Source organism: Muntiacus reevesi, chromosome 9 (genome assembly GCF_963930625.1).
Source record: "Muntiacus reevesi chromosome 9, mMunRee1.1, whole genome shotgun sequence".
Taxonomy (NCBI): Eukaryota; Metazoa; Chordata; class Mammalia; order Artiodactyla; family Cervidae; genus Muntiacus; species Muntiacus reevesi.
This window is the reverse complement of record NC_089257.1, coordinates 73,557,496-73,576,916: the sequence shown is the minus strand read 5'-3', so window position 1 is coordinate 73,576,916 and position 19,421 is coordinate 73,557,496. Positions and strand designations below refer to the sequence as shown.

The following is a 19,421-nucleotide window of genomic DNA, read 5'->3' as shown; positions in this document are numbered from 1 at the left end:
CATTATTCTACTGTTGGTTCCCTCCAGAGTGTTTTTGATCTCTTTTATTGCATTATTCATTTTTAATTGACTTTTTTATTTCTTCTAGGTCCTTGTTAAACATTTCTTGCATCTTCTCAATCCTTGCCTCCAGGCTATTTATCTGTGACTCCATTTTGTTTTCAAGATTTTGGATCATTTTTATTATCATTATTCTAAATTCTTTTTCAGGTAGATTCCGTATCTCCTTCTCTTTTGTTTGACTTGGTGGGCATTTTTCATGCTCCTTTACCTGTTGGGTATTTCTCTGCCTTTTCATCTTGTTTAGATTTCTGTGTCTGGAGTGGGCTTTCTGTATTCTGGTGGTCTGTGGTTCCTTTTTATTGTGAGGTTTCTCCCAGTGGGTGGGGTTGGACGATTGGCTTGTCAAGGTTTCTTGGTTAGGGAAGCTTGCGTCAGTGTTCTGGTGCATGGAACTAGGTTTCTTCTCTCTGGAGTGCAATGGAGTGTCCAGTAGTGAGTTTTGAGATGGAGTTTTCTGGTGTTCTCAGGTTTTGGGCTTAAGTCTCCTGCCTCTGGATTTCAGTCTTATTCTTCCAGTAGCCTCAAGGCTTCTCCAACTATACAACACTGATAATAAAACTTCTAGGTTAATGGTGAAAAGATTCTCCACAGTGAGGGACACCCAGAGAGGTTCACAGAGTTACATGAAGTAGAGGAGAGGGAGGAAGGAGATAGAAATGAGCAGGAGGAGAAAAAGGGGGACTCAAGAGGAGAGAGACAGATCTACGCAGTACTCTGTTCCCTAAGTGTTCTCCGTAGCCCAGATACCCACCGAGATTCACAGAATTGGACTGGAAAGAGAAGGGGGAGGGAGGAAATAGAGGTGATCTGGGGAGAAAAAGGTGAGTCAAAAGGGGGAGAGAATAATCATCACTCTCCTGAGTAAAAATAGGTACTGAATATTGGATTCTTAAATGCCCAAAATTGATACCAAATACTGAAAAACAAAGATTAAAAATCTAGAGGTTAGACTCTTAAAAATACAATATTAAAAACAAAAACACAAAAATTTAAGAAATATATATGAAGTTTGCTTTAAAAATAGGGTCTTTTTTTTTTTGCAAGGTTATAGTGAAATGAAAATGAAAATTAAGGAATAATAGAGGACTTTAAAAGAAAATTTAAAAAAAGAAGAAAGGAAAAAAATTTTTAATTAAAAAAGTAAAAATATATGAAAATGAAAAATAAGGAGTAATAGAGGAGTAATAGAGGACTTTAAAAGAAAATAAACGAAAAAATTAAAAAAAATTTTTTTTAATTAAAAAAAAAGTAAAAATATATCTAGGAATTTCTCTGGAGCTGTTTCGGGCAGTGTGGGTTCGGGTCAGTTTCAGATAGCTCCTTGTTCCAGCTTACACTTCGGATTATCTATAGGCCCCTTCCGGTGTAGTCAGTGTTCACTACAAGGATTTTAATCTGTTGCACTGGTCACTTCTGAAGCAGTTCCCTTTGTTTATTTGACTTCTGTTTGCTGGTCTCTTCAGTGTCTAATTTTCACCCTGACACAGGCAGGTGGACATGGTCTCTTGTTTAGGTTCACTTGTTCAGTCATGCTGCGGGGAGGGAGGGGTGCTGCAGACAAATGTCACTGGCCTGTGTGGGGAGCGCTCACAGTATTCCGGCCACCTGGGTTTGCACCCGCTCACGGCGGCGTGTGTGCTTTCCCCGTCTACACTGCTCAGGCTCCAGGCTGCTCTCCAGGGAGCGGGCCCTGAGTTGCGTGCACTTCCCAGGCCTAAGCCACTCAGGTTCCAGTTTTCGGGTACTCAACAAAAGCGCAGACTCGGTTGGGCCTGCGTTTTGTGCCTTCCCCAGCCAGAGCAACTCAGGCAGCCAGGAGCTTGAGGAGCGCACTCTCCCCGGGTGCAGTGCGCCTTCTCCCCTCTGTGGTCCCAGCCTCAGTTTCCGCGTGCGCCGGTTGGACGCTCCTTGTGTCTATTTTGGGGAGCTGGTCTCTAGCCGTGACCCTCCTGGCGGATGTCAACCATCCAGAATCTCAGGAAGTCTTTGGTTAGAGACTGGAAGCCTGTTTGCAGTTTGGTAGGGGTGCCGTCTCTGGGGCCGAGTTTGCCCCTTTCCTCTCCCCACTGCCTTCTGGCTAGCTCTTCTCTGGAATTGCTCAGTCCTTCCCTTGTTCTGCAAACAAGCCTGCAGTGTGTTCTGTTAGTGCTTTTCACTGGTAATTTTCTCTCTCTCTTTTTTTTTTTTTTTGCAAATGATCATAACTCTTTTTTTTTTTCCAGTGGGTTTTGTCATACATTGATATGAATCAGCCATAGAGTTACATGTATTCCCCATCCCGATCCCCCCTACCCTATATGCAAAACAGAAAAAGAGACACAGAAGTACAGAACAGACTTTTGAACTCTGTGGGAGAAGGTGAGGGTGGGATGTTTCTCTCTCTATCCCACAGTTTAAGTTGCTGTCTCACATTAGCTCCCTCCACTTGCCCTCAGGGCATTCAGGCCCCGGTTCTTACCCTAAGCAATGCCGCCTGCCCCTCTCCGTTCAGCCCCTACTTGCTGGTGGCGGATGCAAGCATCTGGGGTACTTTTCTGCTGGGAGTTTCTTTTAGGCATGTAATCTGTGGGTTTTATTTATTTTTCCTCCCAGTTAGGGTGCCCTCCAAGTTTCGAAAACTTCCCCCAGACCCGCCAGTGAGAGGGTTTCCTGGTGTCTGGAAACTTCCTCTATTATGACTCCCTTCCAGGGATGGGTCTCCGTCCCTAGCTCTTTTGTCTCTCCTTTTATCTTTTATATTTTGTCCTACCTCCTTTTGAAGACAATGGGCTGCTTTTCTGGGTGCCTGATGTCCTCTGCTAGTGATCAGAAGTTGTTTTGTGGAGTTTGCTCAGCGTCCAAATGTTCTTTCAATGAATTTGTAGGGGAGAAAGTGGTCTCCCCGGCCTATTCCTCTGCCGTCTTAGCTCCTCCTTTAAGACTCTGCTTTTAAAGGTTAATTTAAATGATAAACGTACAGTATAGGATAGAACTAGGTAATTTGACTTTTGTGTGGAACTTTATGACAAATATTTTTAGAAAGCAGTAAAACTCTCTGTGTTGGTAATCTTGATCCCTCTCCTCCATAAAGTTATATTTGGGGAAGTAGAAAGTGCATTAATACCAAAAGAAATACATACCAAAAAGAAAAATTACCCATATCCTTACTACTCAGAGACAACCACTTTTAACATTTTGATGTATTGCTCTCTAGATTTCATGTTGTAAAATTGCAAGGTGTTATTTAATCTCTAGTTGTGTTTCAAGTATGTATTGCAGTTCACTTAAATCTATACATTCTTCAGAAGTATTTTTGTAGTAAAAGCAAGTTTCTCTCTTAGTACAAACGAAATATTTGAATTTCTGTATGCCAAACTAAGTAGAGTCCACTGATCCAAGGTGGGGGTTAACAGAAGAAGGTTTTGTAAACTGAAAAATTCTTTATGAGTATAGTTTTATATTATTTCATTGCTCTGAATAATCTGAGGACATGATTATTTTACCCCTTGATGTTGCTGTGTGTTGTGTGTTTAATTTTGCATCTACCTTATGAAAAGTACTTAACTTCTGTGTAAACTTTTGTGTTCCTTAGAATAAATATTTTCCATTTCATTGAAAGTCAGATGACTCACTTTTTAAGAGGAGTTGGGTTTTACAGTATGTGATTGCTTTATTTAGAGTTTCTTTTAAAAATAATTTTTGTCAGACTGAGAAGGTAGATCAGGCAGTTATAGTATTTCGCTTATGCTTATTATAGCAACTCCTAAACTAATTGTACTCACAGAATACTGTTAAAGCTGTCAACTTCCAACTAATATTTCCCCACACTCTTATTATCATAGGCATTCTAGATCCATGATACAAATCAAAGAGAAAATCTATTCTGATGGATGAAATGATTACATGAGTATGTCCTATCCTTTCAGAATTACATTTAATGTTTTCATTGATGGACAAAGTTCCTAATGGGATAGAGCCAATGTTAAAAGACTTGGAGGAGCATATCATCAGTGCGGGCCTGGCAGATATGGTAGCAGCTGCTGAAACTATTACTACTGTAAGTTTTCCTCAATGACAGTAGTAGGTGTATATCAAGGTTATTTTGTAAATATAGGATCAGGTATTTAAACTAGTAATTGATGGTAAAACAGTGATGTTGGAACACCTTTCCTAAGAAAAAATACTTAAGAAAATTTTTCAAATTTTAAATTTATTAAAATTATGTGTTTATATTTTCTTTTTTTGTGTGTATTAGTCACTTTTTAAAAACTCAACAATATAAAACACTTTATTTTTTAGGACTCTGAGAAGTATGTTGAGCAGTTACTTACACTATTTAATAGATTCAGTAAACTTGTCAAAGAAGCTTTTCAAGATGACCCACGATTTCTTACTGCAAGAGACAAGGTAATATTCCTGTATATTAACACTGTTGTCATAATTTAATTGTAGTAAGAAGCTTGCATCATTATGCTATTAAATTACAAAGTAAAAAACCTAGCAACTCTTATTTTTCAACAGTGGAGGGCAACCATATTGCATATGATTTCTTATATGCTTTTGTAAGGATTGGGTATGCTTGTGAACCAGAATTTAGCTAGAAATTAGCTCTCTTCCTCATTTTTTCAAGAATGTTTTCCTCTTTAGAATATTATTGATTATTGAATTTCTACTCATCCTTCCTTAAGACTCAGCTCAAAGTATACTTCTTTTCGAATTTCCTTGATACTCTGCCTCCACCCACATCCTGTCCCAAGCAGAGTTGATTTCTTTGTCCTATTTCCTTTCCTACAGCTCTTATGAGAGTTATAGCACATTTATCCCTGTTTTCCATACCTTATTTCCCACGATTATAGTCTAGGATAATGATAATGAAACATAATATTATCCTTAAAGTTGTATTTTTTTAAATGTCTTAAACCTATCACTAGAAATTACCATTAGTTTTCCCACTCTTAAACTACCTCTTCTTTCTTTCCAAGTGAAATATTTTTCTAGATTCTAAAAAGACAATCAGCTTTCTCCAATAGCTTTTTAAAAATCACTATTTTTAGATGGATAAATGGATAGAAAGGTACATAGGTAAATAAAATATGAAAGGGATTTAAGAGAGTATGGAGGTAATAAGGTGGTTTGAAATATTAAATTGAGTGGCCTGCAAAGGCTTTATTGAGGTGACATTCAGGTTAAGGTTGAAGTTGATTAAGAAATAAGTCACCTGGCTGTCTGAGGGAATAATGCTTTAGCCAGAAGGGACAGCACTTGTAAAGACTCTAAGGCAAGACTATACCTGTCATGTTCCAGAACCAGAGAAGAAAGAGATCATTGTGGCCAGAGTGGACTGAGTGAGGGGGAGAATAGTAAGAAATCAGAAATGGGTAGTCAGGGATAACAGGAGACCAGATCTTCGTAGGACTGTGAGAGCCATGGTAAGGAGTTTTATTTCTACTCTGAGTAGTATAGGAACTCATAGAAAGGTCTCAAACTAAATGACAGAATCTGACTTAACATTTTATCAGAATCACCTGTCTTACTACAAAAAGAATAGGCTGAAGGAGGCAAGAGAGGAAGCAAGAATATGGGTTAAGAACCTATTTAAGTAATTCAGTTAAGTAATGATGGAAGCGCAGCCCAGAAGGATAGTAGGTAGAGTTGTTGGATTTTTAATGTGTTGTGAAAATAGAGTATGTAGGACTTGATACTAGAATCAGATGTGGAATGTGATCAAAAGAGATCAGTCAAGGATGACACTCACATTTTCTGATCAGTTAAAAGTATATGCTTGCTGAGGTGACGGAAGATGAAAACTTTGAAAGAAGCAGGTTTGGGGGAGACGGTTAAAGAGAGACTAGGAACTTGGTTCTGGACAAAGTTAACTTTGAAATGTTTGTTAAACATCTATATGGCAACATCAGATCTGGAGCTTAATGGAGGGGGTGGGCCTTCAAAAATAAATTTGGGACCTTCAGCATATAGATGGTTTTTAAAGCTCTGACATTGGCTATATAAAGTCTTCAAATTAAGAGTGAGGGTAGCAAAGGGAAGAAACCCAAGGATTGATCTGGGGCATTCTAAAGTCAGTTATTGGAAAAATAGGAACCATCTTTCCTGAGGAGAGAGGAGAACGCTGTGCTGGAAAACAAGTGGGAAACACTTTGCAGGAAGAGGACATGGTTTGCTGTTTTAAAATCCTGCTGACAGGTCAGGTAGGATGAGGGTCTAACCGACTGTGGTCTTCAGCTCCGTGGAGGTTGTGAGTGACTTTGACAAGAATGATTGATTGGAGTAGAAGTGTGAAAGCCTGATTAAAACAGTTTCAAATAAGAATGGTAGTAGTGAAATTAGTGACAGTGAGTTAGATGATAATTCTCGAAGTTTAGCTTAATGAGAGACAGAGAAATATGGGGCAGTAGCTGAAGGTGGACAAAGCCAAGAGAGAATCTTTAAGATTTAAAATAATATATATGCATACTGAGGCTATAAAAATAATGGAGAAAGGGAAAATTGATGATGCTGGAGAAAGAGGAGGGAATTCTGATTACTTTGGTTTTCTCAATGAAATAGAAAGTCATATCATCAGCTGAGAATATGCATGAGGGAGGAAATACTGGAGATTTGAAGAGAAAGGAGGTGATATGAAAATATTTTCTAGGCGACTGCGTGGACAAGAGAAAATGTTATGGTTATCAAGCAGCATTAAGACCTCACTTGAGAATAATGATAATCATAACATGACAAGAGCATGTTGAAATCATTAACTTATCAAGGGTGAAACTGATCACCAGCCCAGGTTGGATGCATGAGACAAGTGCTTGGGCCTGGTGCACTGGGAAGACCCAGAGGAATGGGATGGGGAGGGAGGCGGGAGGGGGAATCGGGATGGGGAACACATGCAAATCCATGGCTGATTCATGTCAGTGTATGGCAAAACCCACTACAATATTGTAAAGTAATTAGCCTCAAACTAATAAAAATAAATGGAAAAGTAAGGGAGAAAAAAAAAAGTTAATTTGTATTTTTTAGAATTACAGTAATTCCTCTAACTGTATTTTAAGTATTAAAAATAATGTTCATATCTTATTTTACATTATTTGCAGGCATATAAAGCAGTTGTTAATGATGCTACCATATTTAAACTTGAATTACCTTTGAAGCAGAAGGGGTAAGTGTTTTAAATCATATGTTTATAATTCTTAGATTTTACGGAGAGTGTATAATATGTTATTAGATATGCATATGCAAAGTGCCCTATTTCCCTAACCCTATGAGATTTATTTTTTGTTTTTTTAACTGTTATGATTTTACTGCCTTTGATTATTAAAAACTCTCTTGATTTTAAATTTTATATTATCTCTTTTTGTGACCAAAGAATGTTGACCTTATTTTTTTTAAGTTAAAACAGTTTTGTTCTAAATCTTTCAGAATCTTTGCTTGGTTTTTCTTCCTCATTGTTCACCAGTTACTTTATAACCTACAAAAGCATAGAATATGACTCTCTTCACCATGATGATTAAAAAAAGAGAAACTGGAACTATGCTGCTAGTCCCGTGGCTATGCCTCCACACTCCCAATGCAGGGGACTCAGGTCTGATCCCCTGGTCAGGGAGCTAGATCCCACATGCTGAAACTGAGAATTCGCATGCCACAACTAAAGATCCTGCATGCTGCAACTAAGACCTGGCACATCCAAATAAAAAAAAAACTTTTTTCCAAAAGGATATAAATTTTAATGTGAATGTTTATGTTACTGTTTTTTTAAATTGATTTGTTGGTGAGTTTTCATCTCAAGTAAAGATCTATTCATGCTAACTACTATTATAAAAAAATCTGAAAATGAAAATTTAATGATCTATTAATTAATCTGAACTAGTTGTAGTATCTTCAGAGTAGTACTGAGTATCACTAAAAGTTAATTGGAGAAATGCTCTTTTGTAATTTTAAATAAATTGTACATAATGTTAAAATACTTGAAAATAGGGCTTTATTTTTTGTTTTGTTTAAATCATTTTCATTTTGTCTTTTTTGAGCCATATAAATTATTTGAGTGCTAGTACAGTGGAAGACACCTGGGTCATACACTTTTATAGTAATTGGCATTGTTTGGAAGGGCATTTGTTGTGTTGTCTTTATAAATATGAAACATATAACCCTGCATCTTGGAGATTTCTTCATATGAATACAGAAAGGTCTACCTTATTCTCCCATTTCCACCTTTTTTCAATGAAAATATTCAGACTTAAGAGTAAAGTCACCTTTGTTGTTTTATTAAATAAAGTATCGTCCTGTATGTCTGTCAGTTAACTTTTTAAGTGTATTTCAAAAGGAGTTGCAGGCATCAGTCACCGTTACTCCCCAAACATTTTATCATGCAGTCATTAATTGAATATCGTGTTTGTTTTGAGATAAAATTGACCTACAGTCATATCCATAAATCTTGTGTTTAATTTTGTGCGATATGACAAATGCCTCCATCCCTATTAAAATAAACATTGTTTTCATCATCCTTGACAGTTACTTCATGTCCATTCCTAATCAGTCCCACCCCTATCCCCACCTTCTTCCAGAAGGCAACTGTTGTTCTGATTATTTCAAGATAGGTTAGGTTTGCCTGATCTAGGACTGCATATAAATTGAATTCATAAAATAGTGTATTATTTGTGTAAAACTTTTTTAAACTCACCATAGTGTTTTTAAGATTTATGCATGTTTTTGTATATCACAGTGGTTTGTTTCCCAAAGTGATTGTACTGTTTTACACTCCCACTAGCATATGATTTTTTTCATGTATTTCCCACCAGTTTTTCATGTATTTTTTTGGTATTCTTATATTTTTTGAGAATGAGGATTAAATGGTATTCTCACGCATCCAGAGTGACTGGATGTATGTTCCGTTGTCTCAGCATAGTTTTGTTTTATTAACTGCGTTGGGTCTCCGTTGCGGCCTGCGGAACTTTGTGCTGCAGTACACAGACTCCAGTTGTGTGTGGGCTGCAAAGCGCACACCCTTCAGTAGTTGCGGCCGTGGGCTTAGGTGCTCCAGGGCTTGTGGGACCTTCGTTCGCTGACCAAGGATCAAACCCAGGTCCCCTGCATCACAGGGCAGATACTTAACAACTGGACCACCAGGGAAGTCCCCTAAGTATATTTTTGATTCCCATTTCCCTCGTGACTATTGATATTGAACAGTTTTTCATGTATTTTTTTTGGTATTCTTACATTTTTCTTTATAAAGTGTTCAGATTTTTTGCCTGTTCATTAGTGAGCTGTGAGTTCTTACATATTCTGTATATCGGTCCTTTGTTGTATGTGTGCTTTTCTTCTGTGGATTTTGCTATGTTTTATCTAGGAAACCTCTGTCTACATCTACCACTAGGACAAGAAGATAATCTTCTGTTTTGTTTTAGAAGCTTTATAATTTGTAGCTTTCACATTTAAGTCTAAGAGCTGCCTTAAATTGATATTTGTATATAGTGTAAGGTAGGAGTTAAATTTCATTTTTTTCTTTTCTTTATGGTGGCCAGTGGTTTCACCACCATTTATTGGAAATACTTTCCATTCCCCACTGCATTGTTTTGGTGCCTTTTATGAAGAATCAAGTGACTTAAAAATATGTATGTTTTTCTGGACTTTCTATTCTATTCCAGTGAATTAAATGAATATCCTTAGACCATTTCAAATAGTTATGATTAATAAAGTTCTGCAAGAAGTCAGAGTCCCCAACTAATAAAAATAAATGGAAAAGATAAATAAATAAAAAAGAAGTCAAAGTCAGCTGGTGTAACTTTGTTCTTTCTTTCTCTTGAGTGCTTCTGATACTCTAGTATTTTGCTAGTATATAGAAATATGGTTGTTTTTTGTAAATTGATCTTATACTGTTACCTTGTTAAAGTTATTAGTGCTAGTAGTTCTTTTATAGATTTCCTAAAATTTTCTATGTAAAAAATCATGTAATCTCTGAATAAAAGAGTCATTTCTTTTCATGGTTTGACCCACTGTCTAAGATCATAAGTACAGTGTTGAACAGAAATAGTGAGAGTGGGCATCCTTACCTTTTTCGCCAAGCTTTGAGGAAAAGCCTTAATATTTTGTCTCTTAAGTACAAAGTTAGGTAAGGATTTTTCATAGGGTTGCTTTTTATTTGTTATTTGCTGGAAAGTTTTGGTGATGAATGAGTATTGATTTACTATATGCTTTTTCTGTGTCAAATGACCGTAAGGTTTTTCTTCCTTACTCTTTTATCTTTTAAGTACTTTATTTATTTATTTGGCTGTGTCAAGTCTTAGTTGCAGCGTGCAATTTCTTTCATTGCAGTGCGCAGGCTCAGTAGCTGCAGCACGTAGGCTTAGTTCCCCACAGCATATGGGATCTTAGATCCCCGAACAGGGGTCCAACTGGAGTCCCCAGCATTGGAAGGCAGATTCTTAACCACCAGACTGCCGGGGAAGTCTTGTTCCTTACTCTTTTGATGTGGTGACATACATTGACGGGGGTTGGATTGCTGAGGATTGTTGAAGAGGGATTTATTTAAAGGAATTAGCTTATGTAATTGTGTTGTCTTCTGCTTAGTCACTCAGTCATGCCAACTCTTTGCAACCCCATGGACTGCAGCTTGCCAGGCTCCTCTGTCAATGGGGATTCTCCAGGCAAGAATACTGGGGTGGGTTGCCTTGCCCTCCTCCAGGGGATCTTCCCAACCCAGGGATCAAATCCAGATCTCCCACATTGCAGGTGAATTCTTTACCATTCGAACCACCAGGGAAGCCCCTCATTACTGTGTAATTGTAAAAATTAAAGTATTAGTTGCTCAGTCGTGTCTGACTCTTTGAGACCCCATGGACTGTTGCCCACCAGGCTCCTCCATCCACGGGATTTTCCAGGTAAGAATACTGGAGTGGGTCACCATTTCCTTCTCCAGGGCATTTTCTCAACCCAGGGATTGAACCCTGGTTTCCTGCCTTGCGGGCAGACTCTTTGTCGTCTGGTAGTTGTGGGAGTTGGCAAATTTAAAGTTTGTTGGGCAGGCTAGCAGGCTGGAAATTGTTGGGGGCAGGAGTTGACTCTACACTTGGGGCAGAATTTCTTCTTAGAAAGAAACCTCAATTCTGTTTTGTTTTTTAATTTATATATAGGAATATAGTTGATTTACAATGTTGTGTTAGTTTCAGATGTACAGCAAACTGATGAGCTTATATATATAAATATATCCATTTTTCTGAGACTTTTTTCCCACTTTACTTATTGCAGAATATTGAGTAGAGTTCCCTGTGCTTTAGAGTAGGTCCTTGTTGATTATCTATTTTATTTATGCATGTGTGCATGCTAAGTCATAACCAACTCTTTGTGACCCTATGGACTGTAGCCTGCCAGGCTTCTCTATCCATGGGATTCTCCAGGCAAGTGGGTTGTCATTTCCTCCTCTAGACAATCTTCGTGACCCAGGGATCAAATCCACATCTCTTGTGTCTCTTGCATTGGCTGACGGGTTCTTTATCACTGTCACCACCTGGGAAGCCCCATTTTATATGGAACAGTGTGTATATGTTTGTTTGTTTGTTTTATAATTTTGCCTGGTTATTTCTGGCTGTGCTGGGTCTTCGTTGCTGTGTGGGCTTTCTTCTAGTTGCAGTGAGCGGAGACTGCTCTCTAGTTGTGGTGCATGGGCTTCTCACTGCAGTGGCTTCTCTTGTAGGGAGGACGGGCTCTAGAGCACGTGGGCTCAGTAGTTGTGGCTCTCAGGCTCTAGAGCGCATGCTCAGCGGTGGTGCATGTGCTTCGTTGTTCTATGGCGTGTGGGATCTTACCAGACCAGGAGTCAGACCCATGCCTCCTGCATTGGCAGGCGGATTCTTTACACCTGAGCCACTAGAAAAGCCCAGGAGTGTATATATATGTTAATCCTAAACTCCTGATTTATCCATCCCCACCCACTTTTCCCCATTCATAACCATGTTTGTTTTCAAAGTGTGATTCTGTTTCTGCTTTGTGAGTAAGTTCATTTGTATCTTTTTTTTTTAAGATTTTACTTGTAAGTGGAATCATATATTTGTCTTTCTCTGACTTACTTCACTCATATGATAGATTCTAGGTCCATCCATGCTGCTGCAAATGGCATTGTTTTGTTCTTTTTATGGTTGTGTAATATTCCATTGTATACTTGTACGACATCTTCTTTATCCATTCCTCTATCAGTTCAATTCAATTCAGTCCAGTCACTCGGACTCTTTGCAACCCCATGGGCTGCGGCACGCCAGGCCTCCCTGTCCATCACCAACTCCCGGAGCCTACTCAAGCTCATGTCTATTGAGTCAGTGATGCCTTCCAACTACCTCATCCTCTGTCGTCCTCTTCTCCTCCTGCCTTCAATCTTTCTCAGCATCAGAGTCTTTTCAGATGAGTCAGTTCTTCACATCAGGTGGCCAAAGTATTGGAGTTTCAGCTTCAACATCAGTCCTTCCAGTGAATATTCAGGACTGATTTCCTTTAGGATGGACTGGGTTGGATCTTCTTGCTGTCCATTCCTCTGTCAGTGGCCATCTACTTAGGTTCCTTCCATGTCCTAGCTATTGTAAATAATGCTGCAGTGAACGTTAGGTTGCTTGTATCCTTTCGAATTATGTTTTTTTCTGGATATATGCCCAGGAGTGGGATTGCTGAATCATATAGTAGTTTTATTTTTAGTTTTTTTTAAGGACCCTCCATAATAGTTGCACCAACTTACATTCTCACCAACAGTGTAGGAGGGTTCTCCACAGCCTCTCCAGTATTTATTGTTTATAGACTTTTTAGACATTTTTAAAAAATTATTTATTTACTGTGCTGGATCTTAGTTGCTACACAGACTTTCTCTAGTTGCAGCAAGCAGGGGCTGCTCTCTAGTTGCACTGCACAGGCTTCTCACTGTGGTGGCTTCTCTTGTTGCAGAGCATGGGCTCCAGGGTGCATGGGCTTCAGTAGTTGCAACTTGTGGGTTCAGTAGTTGTGCCATCCAGGCTCTATGGCACAGGCTCAAAAGTTGTGGCCCATGGGCTTAGTTGCTCCACGGAATGTGGAATTGTCCCAGATCAGGGGTTGAATCCATGTCTCCTACAGTGGCAGACAGATTCTTTACCAATGAGCCACCCGAGAAGCCCTATTTGTAGACTTTTTGGTGCTAACCATTCTGACTGGTGGTGTGATACCTCATTGTATTTCGATTTGCTTTTCTCTAATAATTAGCCATATTCAGCAACTTTTCATGTGCTTTTTGGCCATCTGTTGTCTTCCGAGAAGTGTCTGTTTAGATCTTCTGCCCATTATTTGGGCTTCCTTGGTGGCTCAGACAGTAAAGAACCTGCCTGAAGTGCAGGAGACGCAGGTTCGATCCCTGGATCAGGAGGATCCTCTGGAAAAGGGAATGACTACCCACTCCAGTATTCTTGCCTGTGAAATCCCATGGACAGAGGAGCCTGGTGGGCTACAGTCAATCCATAGAGTCACAAAGAGTCAGACGCAAATAGATGACTTTCAGTTCATTTCACTTCACTCTTTGGCTTCCCAGGTGATGCTAGTGGTGAAGAACCTGCCTGCCAGTACAGGAGACATAAGAAACGTGGGTTTGATCCCTGGGTCGGGAAGATCCCATGGAGAGGGCGTGGCAACACACTCCAGTATTCTTGCCTGGAGAATCCCATGGACAGAGGAGCCTGGTGGGCTATAGTCCATAGGGTCACAAAGAGTCGGACACAACTGAAGCAACTTAGTACACACGCATGCCCATCATTTGATTAGGTTGGTTGTTGTTTTGATATTGAGCTACATGAGCTATTTGTATATTTTGGAGATTAACCCTTTGTCAGTCACTTCATTTGCAAATATTTTCTCCCATTTTGTAGGTTGTCTTCACTTTGTTTATAGTTTCCTTTGCTATGCAAAAGTTTTTAAGTTTAATTAGGTCCTTTTTTTTTTTTTTTTTTTTTTTTACTATTCTGTGAGGTAGATCCAGACAGATCTTACTGCAGTTTATGTCAAAAGAGTGGTTCTGCCTGTGTTTACCTCTACGAGTTTTATAGTGTGCAGTCTTACATTTAGGTCTTTAATCCATTTGAGTTTATTTTTATGTATAATGTTAGGAAGTGTTCTAATTTCATTCTTTCCCATGTATTTGTCCAGTTTTTCTGGCGTCATTTATTGAAGAGACTGTCTTTTCTCCATTGTGTATTCTTGCCCCCTGTGTCACAGATTAATCGACCATAGATGCATGGGTATATTTCTAGGCTTTCTGCCCTGTTCCATTGATGCCTATTTCCATGTGTGTGTGTGTTTTATAGCAGTACCGTGCCAGTACAATGCTGTGTGATGACTGAACTTTGTAGTGTGGTCTGCAGGTAGAGAGCAGGGAACCCGATTCCTTCAGCTGCACTTTTCTTCCTCAGGAAACATTGAATTTTTTTAAGGAAACTTTTAACCAAGGTTGACTTCTTGGCATAAATTCTACTTGGTGATGATGTATTAATTCTTTTTGTATATTCCTGGATTTAATTTGCTTATGTTCTGTTAAATATTTTTGTTTATTTTGGGGAATGATTTACCTCTTTCTGGCCTCTGTGCCTTGTACAATTTTTCAGTTTTGTGATATCTTTATTGTTTTCTGGTTTTAGGATTATGTTGGCCTCATAAAAAGTTTTGAGAGTTATTCTCTCCTTTTGTATGATTTTAAACGAAATACTTTAGTTGGTATTACTTCTTCCTTAAATGTTTGGTAGAATTCATTGGTAAAGCCATTTGGGCTGGGAGTTTTCTCTGTGGGCAGATACTGATTACAAGTTCAATTTCTTTAATAGATACAGGGATCTTCAAATTTTTTAATTTAATCTTATTTTAGTTTTGGTTAAGTTGTGCTTTTTAAGGCATCTTTTTTTCTTAGTTGTCAAAATAATATACACAAAGTTGGAAGTTTCATTATCTTTTTCTCTCTGAAAATATATTAAAACTTTTTTTATAGAATTATTTGAGAGTAAGTTGTTCATTATTCCAAGTACAGTTGTGTGTATTTTCTACAAATATAATCCCAATACAACTCTCAAAATAATTAAAATTGACTTTGATTTATAATAACCATCTACTCAGATCACTTTAAGCTTATTGACCATATTGTATTCTTTGTAGCAAAAGGATCCAGTACAGAATCGTGTTTTACATTTAGTTGTTATATACTTTTTTCTTTGGTCTGGAACCATCTCTCCTTTGACTCTTGTTACCTTGACATTTTTGAAGATTACAGTCCAGATTTTTTGTGGGATATTCCTTAGTTTGAGTTAATCTGATGGGTTGGTTTTTTTTTTTTAAGATTCAGGTTTGCATCTTTGGCAGAAGTGAAAGTCTATTATTTTTACTGCATTTTTTGTTTTTGTTTTGGCCATGCCACATAGCTTATGGAATCCTAGTTCCTTAACCTGGAATTGACACTTGTCAGTGAAAGGGTGGAGTCCTAACCACTGGACCACCAGGGAATTCCCTTACTGCATCTTATCTAAATGAGGGTCCTTGATTTTGATTTATCGCAGTATCAATTTTATTTAGTTTGGTCACCTGTTTAAGTTAGTGCATGCCACACTTCTCCACTCAAGTTATTCCTTTTCTTTTTGTAATTAGGTATTTGTTGACAAGTACTTTAAAACTATGTAAAGGTTCCATCAGTTCAGTTCAGTTCAGTCACTCAGTCGTGTCTGACTGTTTGCGACCCCATGGATTGCAGCAAGCCAGACTTCCATGTCCATCACCAACTCCCGGAGCTTGCTCAAATTCATGTCCATTGAGTCAGTGATGCCATCCAAACATCTCATCCTCTGTCATCCCCTTCTCCTCCTGCCTTCAGTCTTTCCCAGCATCAGGGTCTTTTCAAATGAGTCAGTTTGTCACATCAGGCGGCCAAAGTGTTTGAGCTTCAGCTTCAGCATCAGTCCTTCCAATGAATATTCCGGACTGATTTCCTTTAGATCCCATCATTGCTTGTTAAATTATCAGTTCATACATTGATTTATCATCTCAGTATGGATTCAGTTTACTATTACTGTATTTATTCAGTGGGTTCTCTGGTTTTTTTGGGGGCAGGGTGGTGTGCCACACGGCTTACAGGATCTCAGTTCCCAGGCCATGGCAGTTAAAACCCTGAATCCTAACCACTAGACCACCAAGGAACTCTCATTTTGTTGTTGTTATTGTTCAGTTGCTAAGTCGTGTCAACTCTCTACAACTCCATGGACTGAAGGATGCCAGGTTCCTCTGTTCTCCACTATCTGCCAGAATTTGCTCAGATTCATGTCCATTGAGTTGATGATGCAGTCTAACCATTTCATTCTCTGCCACCCTCTTCTCCTTTTGCCTTCAATCATTCCCAGCATCAGGGTCTTTTCTAGTGAGTCAGCTCTTCACATCAGGTGGCCAAAGGATTGGGGCTTCAGCTTCAGCCTCAATCCCTCCAATGAATTATTCAGGTTTGGTTTTCTTTAGGATTGACTGGTTTGGTCTCCTTGCAGTCCAAGGGACTCTCAACAGTCTTCTCCACACCGTAATTCAAAAGTATCAATTCATCAGTGATCAGCCTTCTTTTTTGTGGTCCAGCTCGCACATCTGTACATGACTGCTGGAAGAACCATAGTCTTGACCATACTGACCTTTGTCAGCAGTAATGTCTGTGCTTTTTAATATGCTGTCTAAATTTGTCATAGCTTTACTCCCAGGCAGCAAGTGTCTTTTAAATTTATGGCTAGAGTCAGTGTCCGCAGTGACTTTGGGATGGGACCCAGGAAAACAAAATCTGTCACTGCTTCCACTTTTTCTCCATCTATTTGCCATGAAGTGGTGGGACCAGATGCCATGATCTTAATTTTATTCATGTTGAGTTTCAGGCCAGCATTTTCACTCTCCTCTTTAACCCTCAACAAGAGACTCTTTAATTCCTCTTCCCTTTCTGATTTTAGAGTGGTATCATCTGCCTATGTGAGATTGTTGATATTTCTCCCAGTAGTCTTAATTTCAGCTTGTGATTCATCCAGCCTGACATTTTGCATGATGTACTCTGCATAGAAGTTAAATAAGTAGGGTGACAATATGCAGCCTTGCCATACTCCTTTCCCAGTTTTGAACTTGTCAGTTATTCCATATCTGGTTCTAACTTGCTTCTGACCCTTAAACAGGTTTCTCAGAAGATGGGTAAGGTGCTCTGGTACTCCTATCCCTTTAAGAATTTTCCACAGTTTTTTGAGATCCACACAGTCAAAGGCTTTAGCATAGAAGTAGATGTTTTTCTGGAACTCCCATAATTTACTTGTATTTTTTATTTTTCTTTTAAAAATTATCCTAGGTTTGACAGTGGCAACTGGTTGCTGAGTCCTTTTAACAGTAAAATCTTCCTTTCTTTTTGGCACGTGAGGTTTCCAGATTCATTTTGCAATTTACCTTGCCTGGCCTCAGGATTAGCCGTTTTGACAACTTTGACAAAGTCCTAGTTGATTTTAGTGGATGTTGGTATTTAGTGAGCAAAGTCTGGTGCTGGGTGTATTCGTTGGTACTATGGCATCACTGGTCTAGTCCCCCTCTGTTGGCAGATTAGGGTGGGGATACACAAAGGCATTTAACACTACAGTACCTGGCCTGCTTTCTTTGTGGGTACACGCCCCATCCTGCTAAGGCTCTGACTCCCCCAACTGGGCCATCCCCTATGTGCATGCCTTCCTCATCCAGCTGGAGCCTTAACATTCCCCTTTACCTTCCCTTTGCATGGACACCCTCCTTGCCTGTTTGTTCTCTCATACTCCATGCCTGGCCACTCCTTCTCATCGATATACCCCTTGTCTGTTTGGTCTCTGATGCCTGGATGCTAGTCGTTTCTAGTGGATGTCTGATTTGCCGAGCTTAGGCTCTGACACTCCATGCAAGGCTCCACCCTGCAAAGATGGCCCTTCTACTCTGCTTGGGCTTTCATGTTCTTGGTTAGGTTTATTTCTAGGTATGTTTTTCCTTTTGGATGTTACTATAAATGAAATTGTTCATTTAATTTCCTTTGGATTGTTCACTGCTGGTGTATGAACGCACAACTGATTCTTGTGTGTCAGTCTTGTACCCTGCAACTTTGCTAATAAATTCATTCATTGGCTTTAAGTTGCTTTTTTGTGGGCTCTTTAATAGCTTTGTATATAGAAGGTCAAGATCTGTTACTAAAGATACTTTTATTTTTCTTTCTTTCTAACTTGGAAGACTTTGTTTGTTTGTTTATTTTTCCCTAATTGCTCTAAATGGAACTTCTAGCTCTAGATGGTGATGAACAGTGATGAACAGCAGTGGTGACAGTGAACATCTTTCTCATTTTTGCTTAGCATGTTATCTGTAGTTTTCTTTTTTTATAACTTTGTTATTCTTAATAAAAAGCATGTGTTATGACTGGTAGATATAGCATGTGCGTGCTAAGTTGCTTCAGGCATGTCTGACTCTGCAGCCCTATGGACCATAGCCTGCCAGACTCCTCTGTCCATGGGATTATCCAGACAAGGCTACTAGACTGGGTTGCCATGCTCTTTTCCAGGGGATCTTCCTAACCCACGGATTGAACCCGCGTCTCTTTTTTCTCTGCATTGGCAGGCAGGTTCTTTACCTCTAGCGCCACCTGGAAAGCCCAGATACAGCATAGTTTATTTAATTTATTTTTTATTTATACACTAAGTAGTTTCTGATACTTTGCTATTTATTAATAGTGTTCCAGAGAATAATATTGCATATATGCCATTTTTTGTTTCTATACTCTAAATTCCCAGAAGTGGGGATTACTGGGTTCCTCTTTATTTTTTTTTATTCTAAGGTGACCATCTTTAGCTCCACATTAAGTAGAAAATTTCTCTGGAATAAAATGAGTATTGTTAGCTTATTCAGGCAGCAGAACATGAGTGTTGGGGCTATTGGAGATGCTTACAATAACTAATGTTATACAAGAATAAAGCTGCTTGAAGCATCCAGGTTATTTGGAAGACTGACTTCTGAGAAAGAGTATAGTAGTCATGGTGAGGCAGTGCTTCCACTGCAAACAAACAAGAGAATCAGGTAAACTTAGAAAATATTATTTTAATATAATATTATCAAAGAGCTCCAGAAGCAGCTAGAACAAAATACTCAGAAGTTATAGAAATGAGGGATAACCTTTCAGAAACTAGCTGAGTCTGTGTAGCTGTGTTTCACAGAAGTGACTGAGAGTCTAGACTTAGCTTAGCCTGAGCAGTACTGTGAGGGGACAGTAGAGCTTTTGATGTCACACGGTATTGAGTGACAGAACCCACTAGGCTCTCAACTGAAAGCCCGGAAGGAACATTCCTTAGATTCATTGGCTAACCAAATGTAGACCGATTTTTACC

At 38.9% G+C, this 19,421-nt stretch overlaps 1 protein-coding gene across 2 annotated transcripts in view; it reads left to right on the top strand.

Moving 5' to 3' along the window:
* CUL5 (cullin 5) overlaps positions 1–19,421 on the top strand; it is a 132,528-nt gene that overhangs the window by 91,504 nt on the left and 21,603 nt on the right. For both annotated transcript variants that reach the window (XM_065943898.1, XM_065943899.1), the window contains 3 exons: positions 3,969–4,099; positions 4,342–4,449; positions 7,140–7,204. In XM_065943898.1, coding sequence (XP_065799970.1) covers positions 3,969–4,099; positions 4,342–4,449; positions 7,140–7,204 — 304 coding nt within the window. The remainder of the gene's footprint in view (positions 1–3,968; positions 4,100–4,341; positions 4,450–7,139; positions 7,205–19,421) is intronic.